The 13,590-nt window shown below is 36.0% G+C and overlaps 1 protein-coding gene across 5 annotated transcripts in view; it reads left to right on the forward strand.

The window, feature by feature from the left end:
• The window catches only part of Srpk2 (SRSF protein kinase 2), a 243,188-nt gene that overhangs the window by 190,208 nt on the left and 39,390 nt on the right, over window positions 1–13,590 (forward strand). For all 5 annotated transcript variants that reach the window (XM_076834856.2, XM_076834818.2, XM_076834828.2 and 2 more), the window contains 4 exons: window positions 2,071–2,179; window positions 3,061–3,148; window positions 3,370–3,457; window positions 8,777–8,883. In XM_076834856.2, coding sequence (XP_076690971.1) covers window positions 2,071–2,179; window positions 3,061–3,148; window positions 3,370–3,457; window positions 8,777–8,883 — 392 coding nt within the window. The remainder of the gene's footprint in view (window positions 1–2,070; window positions 2,180–3,060; window positions 3,149–3,369; window positions 3,458–8,776; window positions 8,884–13,590) is intronic.

A 13,590-nucleotide genomic window follows, 5' to 3' on the forward strand; every position in this document is an offset into this window, starting at 1 on the left:
TGTATCAGGTCTAGAAAACAGTCATCCAGTTATTAAAACATGGAGTGCCTTTCTTACTAGGGGCAAAAATCCATGGGCTTTGGAATTGCCTTTTTTCCCCACCTTGTGTCCAACTTAGTGCTTAATATCTCTGACATTTGGTGCCTTCTGCAGCAATGTGGAAAGAGTACCATCTAGTTTGCAGGGTGGATGTAAGGATTGAGCAAGATATACATCACTGTTTCCTGCAATACCATGTTCCAAAAAGCTTGTTAACTCGAAGTCATTTCCTGAGCAAATATGTATGGAACATGTAGGATGTGCAATATGTGCCCTGTGCTTTTAGAGGTTCACAAAGCATGTTAAGACATTAGGCCTGTGGTGAAAAAAAATCTGCTTTGCTTTGTTTAACTTTTCATTTCCCAACTACTTTTTTCCTTCCTTCTTTCCTTCCTTCCTTCCCTCCCTCCCCGCCCCAGTCCTGTGTGGAACAGTTGTAATATATCATAAATCACTTTTGTTTCTTGGAACACAGATTTCAAAATAAAGTGCCTAGTACAATGTTCATTTTCTAATTGATACTTGATAAGCGTTACCTTTCTTTTCTCCTTTTGAGTTCTTAATTTTAATGATTTAAAAACTGTAATAGAAATGCAGAGATCATATCTTTCAATTACTTAGAGAATTAAACAAAAATTAAGTAATAAGCCATTTGATAATTTGCTCTATTTTATTCCTGACTTAATATCATAGTTCATAGTTCTAGTTTACGGTGTTGTTACAGATTTTAATGTTAAAATCCTGGAAAAGCAAATACAGTGTTCATAGCAATAAGAGTCTTAGAAATTCAGTGTCTGTTCAAATTCCTGGTTGATTAATTTGCCACTTTTTAAATATTGATTGTATTTATTGAATTGTAACTCAGAGCCCTCTGGGAGTTCACAAATATTTATTGAAAAATGTAGTTTACATACTTGCTGCACCAGTTTCAGCCTCTCAGCACTAAGCACGAACCATTCATATCTTTCTTGAGTGATTTGGGAATGCTGCATATTAAAAAAATAAAAAATCACTGCTGGGGGTGTAGGTCAGTGATGGAATGCTTGCCTAGCATGCATAGGGCCCTGGGTTCTATCCCTAATACTGCCAAAAATAAAAGAAGAAATGGTGTGGGAGAGAGGGCGGAGAGAAAATGAATATGAGAACATTAATGTTTTCATAGTAAAAATCAAATTTAAGACTAAAAGAGCATTGTTTGTTTTGGAAACAAGATGATTAAACTATAGATAAAGAGAATAAAATTAATTTTATATCAAGGGGTAATGTTATAACAAGGGGTAATGTTAATATCTTCGTAGATTGTTCTTTATATGTTTCATGGAATTGGTGCCATATTATAATTCTGTTTTGTAGTCTACTTCCTATACTTAAAAATTCAGAGTGAAGGACTTTCTATGCCAGATGTCAGTGAGGCACCCTTCCCTCCCCTAAAAGTTCACTGAAAATAGGGTACCAGTTTTGCTTTGCCAATTGATTTCCTCATTTTTAAAGAATGTTTTTCCATGCAAAAGTTTCAGGTTGGAGGAAGAGTGATAAGAGGAACAAGCCATTTGGAGGGTAAATTAAGATGTATGTTATACCATTACTTATTAGATATAGGAAAACGGTTGGTGTATATAAATTTATGCAAAGTAAACATCCTTTAATTTCCTGAACTTTGTACAGATGCAAAAATAATCGAGTGTAATTTATGATGTAGAAGAAAAGTCATTTATAAATGTCAAGAATTGGAGTATACATGTACATACATTGACTTAAAAACAAAACCTCAATTATTATTATTATTAGGGAGTACTGGATGATTTGTTGCCCTTCAAATTTCTTATTAAAATTAGCTAAAAGCCTAATGGGAATTAACAGGATACTTTTCTGATGATGGAGGATAATCCTGAAAAAAATGTATTTTAAACATTTTAATAATGCTGTTATTTCAGACCTGTCATTCTTGACATCCAGAATTGATGAAGAAATGAAAATAGTACTATTTTCCTGGAATTTTGAATTTTCTTTTCTTTTTTTTTTTTTTTTAAGGTGGCTATCATCCGGTGAAAATTGGAGACCTCTTCAATGGTCGGTATCATGTTATTAGAAAGCTAGGATGGGGGCACTTCTCCACTGTCTGGCTGTGCTGGGATATGCAGTAAGTGCTCTTTGTCATTTTTGCACTTGATTCCTGGTCTAGTTCAATATCCGTTTCCTAAGAAGATGTAGCTGACGTTATTCTTACTATGTTATAGCATGTAACAGGCATGTAAACTCAGCTAGCTAGATTTTTTTTCTTATTATGAAGTTAAGTATTTGAAAATACCAGCTTTCTTCTCTATTTTTAAAGCTTTTTCCACAAAATTGCTTTTCATCAGGGGCATGTTTCTTTTCTAGTAAATTATCCATATCAGAAAGCATTCAGATGCAAAATTAATAATGTGTAGGCTTTTCAAATTAGTTTTTGTGACATTGTTTAAAAGCCATGATCCCGCTGGGTGCTGTAGTATATACCTGTGATCCCAGCAGCTCTGGAAACTGAGGCAAGAGGATTTCAAGTTCAAGGCCAGTCTAGGCATCTTAGCGAGACCCTTTCTCAAAATAAAAATTAAAATGTTTGGGCACATAGCTTAGTGGTAAAGTGCCTCTGGTTTCAATCCACAGAGAGAGAGAATGAGAATATGAATGCGCACGCACCAGCCATGATCAATAGTAAGAAACTTAATTGCTGCTCAGGTCATATACACGTGTATCTGTGTGTCTATATGAACTGAAACAAGAGTCACAGGAATACTTTTCCTTATTGTGTGATAGATAACTCTGACGTTTTCCTGGTCTATTCAATTTTAGTTAAGAAAAAGACAAGAAAAGTATGAAAGAAATTGCATGGATGCCCTATTAATCGTGGCCCCCAAATTTGCAAAATACCATTTTAGAAGAAAACTTATCAGAAGCCTCTCTATTGGATAGATCTTGTTGTAATCATCACCTTTTATGCCGATAATATAAATTACTATGCTTTTTTTTTTTTTTTAAAAGGGGGAAAAGATTTGTTGCAATGAAAGTTGTGAAAAGTGCCCAGCATTATACAGAGACAGCCTTGGATGAAATAAAATTGCTCAAATGTGTAAGTACTGGAAAAATGTGAATAATGTAAGAAAAATAAATGACAAATTTTACTTAAGGGATTGTTCTTGGTGATACTAAATTGAAATAGAATCTGTGGGGTTTTTTGTTAGTTCCAGTATCGAATCTTTTATTTGAAAAATATCACTTTGTTGGTTGGCCTAATGGAAAAAATTCTCCACTTCAAACTCCTGTTTTTTGTGTCCATTTTTCTTTACATAGGTTCGAGAAAGTGATCCTAGTGACCCAAACAAAGACATGGTGGTCCAGCTCATTGATGACTTCAAGATATCAGGCATGAATGGGATACGTATCCTTTGCTTTTTCTGGGGATTGAACTCAGGAGCACTTGACCACTGAGTCACATCCCCAACCCTATTTTGTTTTTTATTTAGAGACAGGGTCTCACTGAGTTGCTCAGCGCCTCACTTTTATACAGAGGCTACATTTGAACTTTCAATCCTCCTGCCTTGGCCTCCTGAGCCACTGGGATTACAGGCATGTGCCACTGCTCCCAGCTCTATGCTTTGCTCCCCCCTCCACCCCCCAGTTGTAAAGGGACCTTTATTTTATTTATTTATATGTGGTGCTGAGACTCAAACCCAGGGCCTCACACATGCTAGGCAACTGCTCTACCACTGAGCCATAACCCCAGCCCTATCCTTTCCTTTTTTTTTTTTTTTTAAATATTGTTTAGTTGTCAATGGATCTTTATTTTATTTATTTATATGTGGTTCTGAGAATCAAACCCAGTGCCTCATACATGCTAGGCAATGCTTTACCACTGAGCTACAACCCCAACCCCCTATCCTTTGCTTTTTGATGACTGAATTAATTATAATGTATTTTTTTTCTTCTTACTTTAAAAAAAAAAAAAAGATTATTTCAAGTTTTTGTAGACTTTGTTTCTGCTGCATCCGTCCACATTAGGCCTCTAAGATTACCGCAATGTCTAATAAGTAGTACATCTAGTGTGGTCTGTTAGTGGGTTTGGTATAATAGTGTCTTTGACAGTGAAAAAAAGAAATAGCAAAACTTGGCCTGGTTTTTTAATAGAATTTGTTTTGTTTTATTTCTTCTTCAGTAATTTTGGTGAACTTTATTTTTGCAGTGGTTGGTGGAAGTGTGTGCCAGCACTTCTTTGTGCTTTAAACCTTTTAAAATCAGTGTACAGGGGGCATGTATGTGTGCTCCAATAGCTACAAAGTACTGCATGAGGCTGAAATGTATTTGCTTATGCAGTAAGAGGAAAAATGTTACTTTAATGCTGATATCCCAAAGTTGCATTCAAGTGATATTGATATTGTATAGTCCTAATAACTCTGAATTCTGTTTCTAGGATGATACAGCTGAGACTTTCAATTAGTTCTTCCTGCAGAGTATAATCTTCCTGCTGGTGAACGTGGAAGGTCTGATATTTTTTATTTTTGATGTGTGTATTTGGTTTTCAAGTTCTGGGGATTGAACTTTGGGCTTCCTGCATAGTAGGCAAGCACTCTAGCACTGAGCTACATCCTGAGCCCCTCATATTCTTTCTTTTCCCTCCAGTTTGTCTGCTTTACAAAAGCCTGGTAAAAGGAAAGTGATAAATTTTCTGTAGTAATTGGTAAATGGACTAGATCTCCAGTGTTTTTCTATTAAAGCTTTAATTATTAAGAGTTTTAAACATACATAAAAGCAGAGAGTGTAGTACAGTGAATTTCTGAAAATTCATTACACAGATTCAATGTTTGTTAAGGTCTGGCCCTAATTTCTTCATCTAGCCTTTCTCTCTTGCTGAATTATTTTAAAACAAATCCTAGAAGTCATGTTTTTTTTTTTTTTTAACCTACATAAATGTCAGTGTGCAGTTTGTAAAAATATGTGGATTGTTTTTTTAAACATGACCATAAAACTCACTGAATAAAATTCATTCAAATTTTCTTGGTATGGCAAAAATGACCTTTTTTTTTTTTTTTTTTGTACCCAGGGTTGAACCCAGGGGTGCTTACCCACTGAGCCACATCTTCAGCCTTTTTATTTTGAGACACAGTCTCTTTGAGTTGCTTAAATTCTCGCTAAATTGCTATAGTTGACCTCAAACCTGCCATCCTTCTGCCTCTGTCTCCCGAGTTGCTAGGATTGTAGGCATGCACCACCATGTGCAAAAATGACTTTTTTTTTTTTTAAGGTACCTGGGATTTAACTCAGGGGCACTCTACCATTGAGCCCCATGTCCAACTATATTTTGCATTTTATCTAGAGACAGGGTCTCACTGAATTTGCTTAGTGCCTCACTTTTGCAGAGTCTGGCTTTGAATTTGTGATCCTCCTGCCTCAGCCTCAGTCTCAGCTTCCTGAGCCACTGGGATTACAGGCGTGTGCCTATAATGACTTTTTTTTTTTTCCCCTTAAACATCTATTTTTTAATTGTAGGTGGATACAATACCTTTATTTTATTTTTAAGTGGTGCTGAGGATCAAACCCAGTGCTTCATGCATGCTAGGCAAATACTCTACCTCTGAGTCACAACCCTAGCCCTCAAAAATGACTTTTTAAAAGACCTTCACTAGACCACACATAAAGTAAATACATTTTAAATTAAAAATAGCAGTAGCAGGGGCTGGGGCTATAGTTCAGTTGGTAAGAGTGCTTGCCTAGCACATGTAAGTTCGATCCTCAGCACCGTATAAATATAAAATAAAGGTATTGTGTCTATCTACTACAGAAAATATTTTTTAAAAAAAGACTTGAATCACACTTCCAGAGACAAGGTTATTTTATCTTAAGTTATTGTTCTTTTAAGTTTTCATCCACTTAATTGAGTTGTGTAATTTAAGATTAACTTGTTTAGTTTATAGTTCTTCTCTCTTTCTTGGGAAACACTACAAGAATATGTGCTTTCTCCAAAAGAAATTATCCTGGTAGAAAGTATTGTTCTTGAAAGATGAAATAGTTTCTTCTTTAGCTCCTGATTGCCTTTTAGAAAGGATGGCCTTCATTCTCATTCTAGATCCTGTTAGAAAATAAATGTGTACATCCAGAAGACAGAGCTAAGCCAAGCATGATTTCTCTTTCTCTTGTGAGAATGGCAGTTGTTCAAGTACCTGTTGGTTTTGAGGGATCTAGGATTAAGTGATTGGGATTGTGGAAAGGAGATGCTGGTTTATCTTCCCTCTCCCTTTGCCTGGTGATTTGGGAAAAAGGCAGCCCTGCGGGCAAATGACACAGAGCAAAGTTTCCCAAAGCATGTAGCTCAAAGATGAGAGCACAATGGAGAGGAGATAATTCGTGTTGTTTCCAGAAGACTTTGTCCTTATTTTCATGTTGGATCCTCTGAGATGCCCTTTGCGTAATTGTGGTGGGTGATGCTTTCATTTCCTGATGTTCAATTAGAGTACAGCTGATGAGTCCTATAGGGTACATCAGAGCTAAGGTCTTCTCATGTCAGATCTTTTGCTCTTTCATTTACATTGTATTTGAACAGATCCAGTAAATTGTTACTTGACCTTCTCAAGCTCCAGAAGTTTCAGGCACAGGTCATCTCCCTGCTTAAATCCCAGAATGACATTGGTGTCTGCATCTACTTAGTCATGATCCTGTAGGGAAGTACTTTGTCACTCTATGTGCTGGAGTAAACCTTTGTTTATTTATAGAAACTGGATTCAGATACTGGAAAGTAGAAAAAACTGCTGATGTTAGCTCAGCCTTTGCCTCAAGACCATTTCTCCTAAATACTGAACTTCTTTTTTTTCTAGTAAATAGGTGGGTAAGTAGTGCTGGATTTCTCTGTCCCTGCTTTAACCTGTTTGTTTAAGGGCACAATAGCAGCTTACTCTGTGCCAGACCCATAAGGTTATTCCTGAGACCACAAACAGGGAGAGGGTTTCTTTGGAGAAACTACCTGATTTGTAGGTAAATAGAATTTTCCTTAAGAAAGGAAAATTGGCTATGTTTAGTGTTAAATAAAATGCTAAGAAATCATTATGTATTACCCATGCTTTGAGAAGACTTGGGTCATATGTCTGCTACTAACTTTAATTCTTAGTTTGTTATTTTTGTAATAAGACTGGGAACTAGTAAGAAATGCTGGCTTTAGATCATCTTTGCATATGTCTGTGGTGCATAAGTTCTTCAAGAGAAGAAAACATTTTTTCTTCTTTTCACTGAAAATAATTAATAGCTATTATGATCATGTGGTGAGACAAGGTCTCACTGAGTTGCTTAGTGCCTCGCTTTTGCTTTGAACTTGGAATCCTCCTATCTTAGCCTTCTGCGCCTCTGGGATGACAGCGTGTACCTCCGTGCCCAGCTAACATTTTATTTTTTAGATAATGATGCCTACTGTAAGCCTCCAATGATGATCAAAATATTCTCAAAGGGTTTTAGGGCAGTTTAAAACTTTCTCATATGAATGGCATAAAGATACTCTATGGGAAATTGGTGGGTGATAGTTTTGAAGGGTCAGTAGAAACTCTGATTTTCAAAATCCACTTGTTGGAGTGGTTGAGGAATGTTTCGTTGTATGTGCCCTATCTTCTTTATCCAGTCATCCATCATTGGACAGGTAGGCTGTTCCATATCTTGGCTGTTGTGAGTGGTGCTGCAGTAGTCATAGGACGCAGATACCTGTGTGAGATCTTGATTTCAATTCCTTTGTATACCTTTATTATCTTAGTGGTCATGTTTTCCTAGGTGTATACTGATCTGTCTTCACATTAAGATGTGCATATTAAATATATACAACTTTTTATATGTCAGTCCTATCTCTGTTAAGTGGATTTTAAAAAATTTGAAGGGCTTCTGATTTCTGAGTTTTCATTATTGCAGAGTGGTCCTAATACTCTATCTTAAATTGTAATCATACATTCTTAACAGCTACCTATAGTTTTTAAATGGATCTGGTTATGCAATGAAAAATATTTTTGAAGAAAAAGATTAAATAGCTCTCTCTCTCTCTCTCTTTTTTTAATACTAGTGATTAAACCCAGGGGTACTTAACCACTGAACCACATCCCAGTCCCTTTTTAATATTTTATTTTGAGATGGGTCTCGCTATGTTGCTAAGGCTGGCTTTGAACTTTTGATCCTCCTGCCTCAGCCTCCCAAGCTCTGGGATTACAGGCATGTGCACCGCACCTGGTGTTTGGTAAATTTCTATTTGATAATGTATTATTTGTGGCCTCCTTCATCAGAGGTTTAGGCAGGCAATTAGGACTCTTAGGGCACTGCAATTCTGTTTTTTCCACATAAGTTCTTGTGAGGTTTCACTCTGACCCATTATCTTCTTCCTCTGTACGTGCTGAGAGAATAGTGTGGGGACAGGAGAGTACCATGAAGGTTGGGCTAGAATCTGCTTTGGCCACCTTTGTACCGAGACACATATCTTCATTTCCACAGTGGGGGCAATTATATATTTCCTGAGGTGGTGTAAAGTACATATTGAATAATGTATGGCACGTAATAAATATTACCACTTCTCTTTATTTAGGTAAGAAACCTCAACTGACCACTTTTGGTATTATTGTGGTGTTTTATGAGCAAATAACTGTGTTGTAAATGACAGAATGCTGTTGCTTCTGCTTTTGCTTTTCACTAATTGCCATATTCCAGGAAATGCATCCACAAATGATCCTTAACCATGTCCCAGATGTCTGCATGGTCTTTGAAGTGCTTGGTCACCACCTCCTCAAGTGGATCATCAAATCCAACTATCAAGGCCTCCCAGTGCGTTGTGTGAAGAGTATCATTCGACAGGTGAGGCCTCTGAGGATGCCTCCATCTCTAATCCCCACTTGTTTATCTGTTCCACACAGATTTTTGTTTTGAAAGAGTGAATGAATGAATAACATTTTGAAAACACTTGTGAAATCAGTTTTATATTTATTTAATGATAGTCCATGCTGTGTTGTAAAGAAAGCAGTATATAAATATTGGGCATACATTTCTTAAATATCAGTCCTCTTTTGAGGTAAGTGATACAATATAATCAGAGATTATTGTATGCAATATACTTACTCAAAACATCCCATTTAGGTCCTTACAAAATAATTTAGAACAAGTAATTTATTTGGTTCATTTACTATTTCTAACTATCCTTGGATGGAGTGAAAAATCAAAAATTAACTTGAGTAGTTTTCAGACTCAGAGTTATAAGGGAAATAAGTTTTGGGGATCTGATTTACAGTGGTGACTGTAATTAGCAATACTGTATTGTATACATGAAATTTATGCAAAGAATTTATCCTAAATATTTTCTCCACACAGAAAGATAACTGAGAATAATGGATAAATAAGTTTATTAACTTATGTATAATTATTTATAACACAATATATACATGTGTGAAAACATGTATTACACAGCAAATGTATTCAATTTTCATTGTTAATTATACTTCAACAGGAGTTCAAAAAGTTAGGGAAAAGAATACATGGGTCATGAGAAGAGGGCCTGGAGAGAGAAAGGGTCTGCATTAACTTATTTCAGTTGTATTGAGATACTTCAATCCAATTGGGTTTAAGTCATATAGGAAATACTGCATAATGAAAGTGTATAATAATCAGAAGATGTCCTAATTAGCAGTGTTTACCTGATTCACTTTTTTGCATAGAATGTATAAGTCTGCATTCTACCTTCTAAATTAGGAAAATTGCAGATGAGACTTATCCTGGATTATCTGTTATGATGTAATGGAAATTTACCGTGAATGATTCTGCAGAGTGATATATCAAGGAGATACTTGTTTACTTGAGAAGGGGGCTATGTGTCTATCACCAGGCCCAGAGCTTGAGCTAGGCCTACCCATGGGTTCCAGGCATAAAATACTTGCCTCAGTCCCAAATTCCTAAATAGGAAAAGAATCATAATTATTCAGAAAGTTTTGTGAATTCAAGAGATAGGTACCTGAAACAGAACCTTCCTTAGATAGTTTATGTTTGCATTTAGGCTCATGAGTAGGTTTCTAAGCCTATTGTATAAAAATTTTGAAGCTTAAATTTGTATGTTAAAAACATCCTAGAGTTTGCTCTTGAATTGTGTGAAAAATTTTGTTTAAACTGCCTCTGTATTTATCTCCCCACTTATCTTTAACTTTTGTGCTGAAGATTGGCAAGTTATTTTCCAGCATTATAGGTGTTATTTGAGAGGAGGAGGGATTGGAAAGGGAAAGGTTTTTTGCATTAGCTTGTCTCAGTTGGGCTAAGATACTTCTACATAATATGCTAGGGTATATGCATGGCTTTGTAAATTTTGTGACTTTTATTAAATAATATATCTATTCCCTTTTAGATTCCAGGTAGTATCGTTTCATTCATTTAACATAGGCTAATATCTCAAATGAATGAATAATTTATCTTTAATGTGGAGGAGGCTGTATAGTGAGAGTGAAATTAATGTTAATTAGAGTCATCCTATCCCTAAATTACACTCAGGCATTCGTAACTTTTAGTGGCAACTCTTTTAAAAATTTACATTAAATCTTGATAAGACTTTTGTAATTATTTCTGATTAAATCATTAAAGGTTAAAGGATTTGCATATTCTAATAAACAATAAATAATTCCAGAAATGGCTTTCTGCATACATATCACACAGGTTCCATCATCTCCCAGAACCCTATACTTTCAAAAATGTTTAATACTACCATAGTGGTTGATCCCATCACCCCCAGCAGGCTTGGCAGTGTAAGAAGGGGAATCTGCAGGTGAATCATTGGTGTTCATTTTATATACCAGAATGGGAAAGCAAAATCTGGTCATTCTTAGCAAGTGAAGAAGTCTGTAAGTCTAAAGATGAAGTTCTGCGAGTTTCATGGAACTTTTGTGTATAATTGCTGTATAAACAGTTGATTTAATGACTGTTTATCCTCACTGATCTCACATGTCCTTATCTTTGTAGCAACTGAGGAAGAGCTATTGTGGTGTTTGTCATTGATCCAGAAAAATTATGATTTTGTCACATAGATTTCACTTTGTTCTATATGCCTTATTAATGGAATTCATCTGTTTTAGGGTGTGTGTGAACCCATCTTTATTTAAGAAAAATATTATGGAATCTGGATTTTTTTTTTCTTAAAGCTTATTTAGAATTTTCAGTGTAATAAATTGTTACATCTCTTTGTTAGCACTCTGAATATCTGTGTTTCCCTTTGTTACCCCAATTCAGTTTCTGTTTTCAGTATTTCTGACTCCTGGTAGTAGTAGGAAGATCCTTTATTGATGAACCTCACAGTTTTTTGTTTTTGTTTTTTTAATTTCTCAGAAAAAGGCAGGTTAGGGCAATTTCTTAATATTCTTTCACTATTAACCTTTTTTACCTTAGAAGTCAGGTGTTTCTGACTATCTTTCAGTCACCCTTGTTGCTCTGTCACTTGCATTGCATCACCAGGTACACAGCCATTGAACTCTGCTGTGCTCATGCCTTTTACTTTTGATGTTCTTTTTATTTTCAGTGCCATCATCATCAGTGAAAATTTATCGCCTCCTGCCAATACCTTTCATAGGCCTCTACTCTCCCAGCATACAGTCCATCTTGTTCTAGATTGTTTTCCTTTCCATTGCCAGGACCTCCTGAAAAGCAAGCCTTGCTTTAATAGTGTATATTCCCCAATTGTAAACCTTTCGTGGCTTCCATTGCCTAAAGTTTGTTCAAACTTATGAAGCAGTATATAGTGATTAATAGCTTGGATTTGGAGTCAGATATATCCCATTTGAGCCAAAGAACTTTGTCCACAATGCTCCTCAAGCTGAAATTTGATGAATAAAGTGGGAATAATTCAGTAATAATGATACCTTCCTCCTTAGATTATTGTGAAGATGTAAAGAGACTCTACTATTAATATTAGCAAATATTTATTCATTGCTTAGTATGTCCTAGGCATAGTTGTGAGTACTTGATGTGATTTAATTTACTAAATCCTCACAATAGTGCTCAAAATAGGTGTTATTTTCCTGATTTTATGGACGAGTAAACAAGCATAGAAAGGCAAAGTAATTTGTCCCTAGTTAGGATGTTATTTAAAAAGTAGCAGGTAGCAGAAATGGAAACCCAGAGAGTCTGGCGCCAGAGCTCAAGTGTTCACCATTTTTTGCCAAGCAGTATATTATATGTTTGGAATTTTACCAGGCCTGTGTTGAATAGAAGTTGAACCACTTTTTCAGAGAACCTGTTTAAAGGTTCTCTGCCATCTGGTGTCATCTCATATTTTCTCTCACAAACAATAATTTATATCTTTCAGGTATACAGTTTCCTTCCTGGAGCTTATGAATATTAAAAGATGTACCAACAGAATTTTTATTCATAAGTTTTTGCTTGTTTCATTTTGTAGTTAGTTTATGAAAAGTACTTAATGATGATCATCTTGACCCCTTAATATATCTTGCTATTTTTTTTAAACTGGGTATTGAACTCGGGGGCACTCAGCCACTGATCCGCATCCCCAGCCCTATTTTGTAGAGTCTCACTTGCTTAGGGCCTCGCTAAATTGCTGAGGCTAGCTTTGAATTCGTGATCTTCCTGCCTTACCTCAGCCTCCCAAGCTGCTGGGATTCAGGCATGCGCCCCAACGCCGGGCACATGTTGCTATTTATTATCTATGTATTTTTATTTCTCTTGTTCTAAGCTGCTGAAAGTGCCATCCTTTTTGTTTTCTACACACATTCCTAAGGCTTAACCAAAATCCTCTGTGACAAACGCCTCTTACCACCCCAGGTAACAGTGTTATTTCTTCCCTCCCTGGGACATCTACAGCCCACACTGAGTCCTTTACCTTATTTCCAAGTCTTCTCAATCCTGGCATTATTGACATTTTGGACTGTATAATTCTTAGCTGGGGAGGCCTGTCCTGTACATTGCAGGGTATATAGTAGCGTCCCTGATGTCTATACCCTAGATACCTCTGAATTTTGTCAAATGTTCCCTGGGGAGCTAAATTCCCTCTCATTGAGAATCATTTGGGTAGGGTAAAATACAAGGTGTAGATGCTGTAGCAACAAGATTTGATTTCAAATTCTAGCTTTGATATTCCTATTTTGTGACCCCGACCAAGTTATTTATCCTGTATGAGTCTAGTTCATCATTTTTAAACTTTGGATAATAATGAACAGGTTGTAGCTTTAATGTGGAGATTAATAATAAAAGACTATTTATGAAGTATCCACCACAGTGAGCAGTACAAACTAGTCATTGTGTCTCCCCAGCTCCTCTGTGGTTGCCTTGAAATGAAGGATTGTGTATTGTGAGTCACACATCTCTTGTTATCTTTTTTCATACATTGGAGTATCTAGAAGTATTGTGGGTAGGTTGTTTTACCTAAATGATGGAAGAAATATAACCCCCCCCCTTTTTTTTTAGTGGTTGACCTTTCTATGATTTAAAGGGCTCATAGATATTTGTTACCATTTGTTTACTTTCTAAAGGTAACAACAAAATTGATTCAACTGTTCTTTTAGGATTTCCTGTGTATTA

The sequence above is a fragment of the Callospermophilus lateralis genome, chromosome 1, assembly GCF_048772815.1.
Source record: "Callospermophilus lateralis isolate mCalLat2 chromosome 1, mCalLat2.hap1, whole genome shotgun sequence".
NCBI lineage: Eukaryota > Metazoa > Chordata > Mammalia > Rodentia > Sciuridae > Callospermophilus > Callospermophilus lateralis.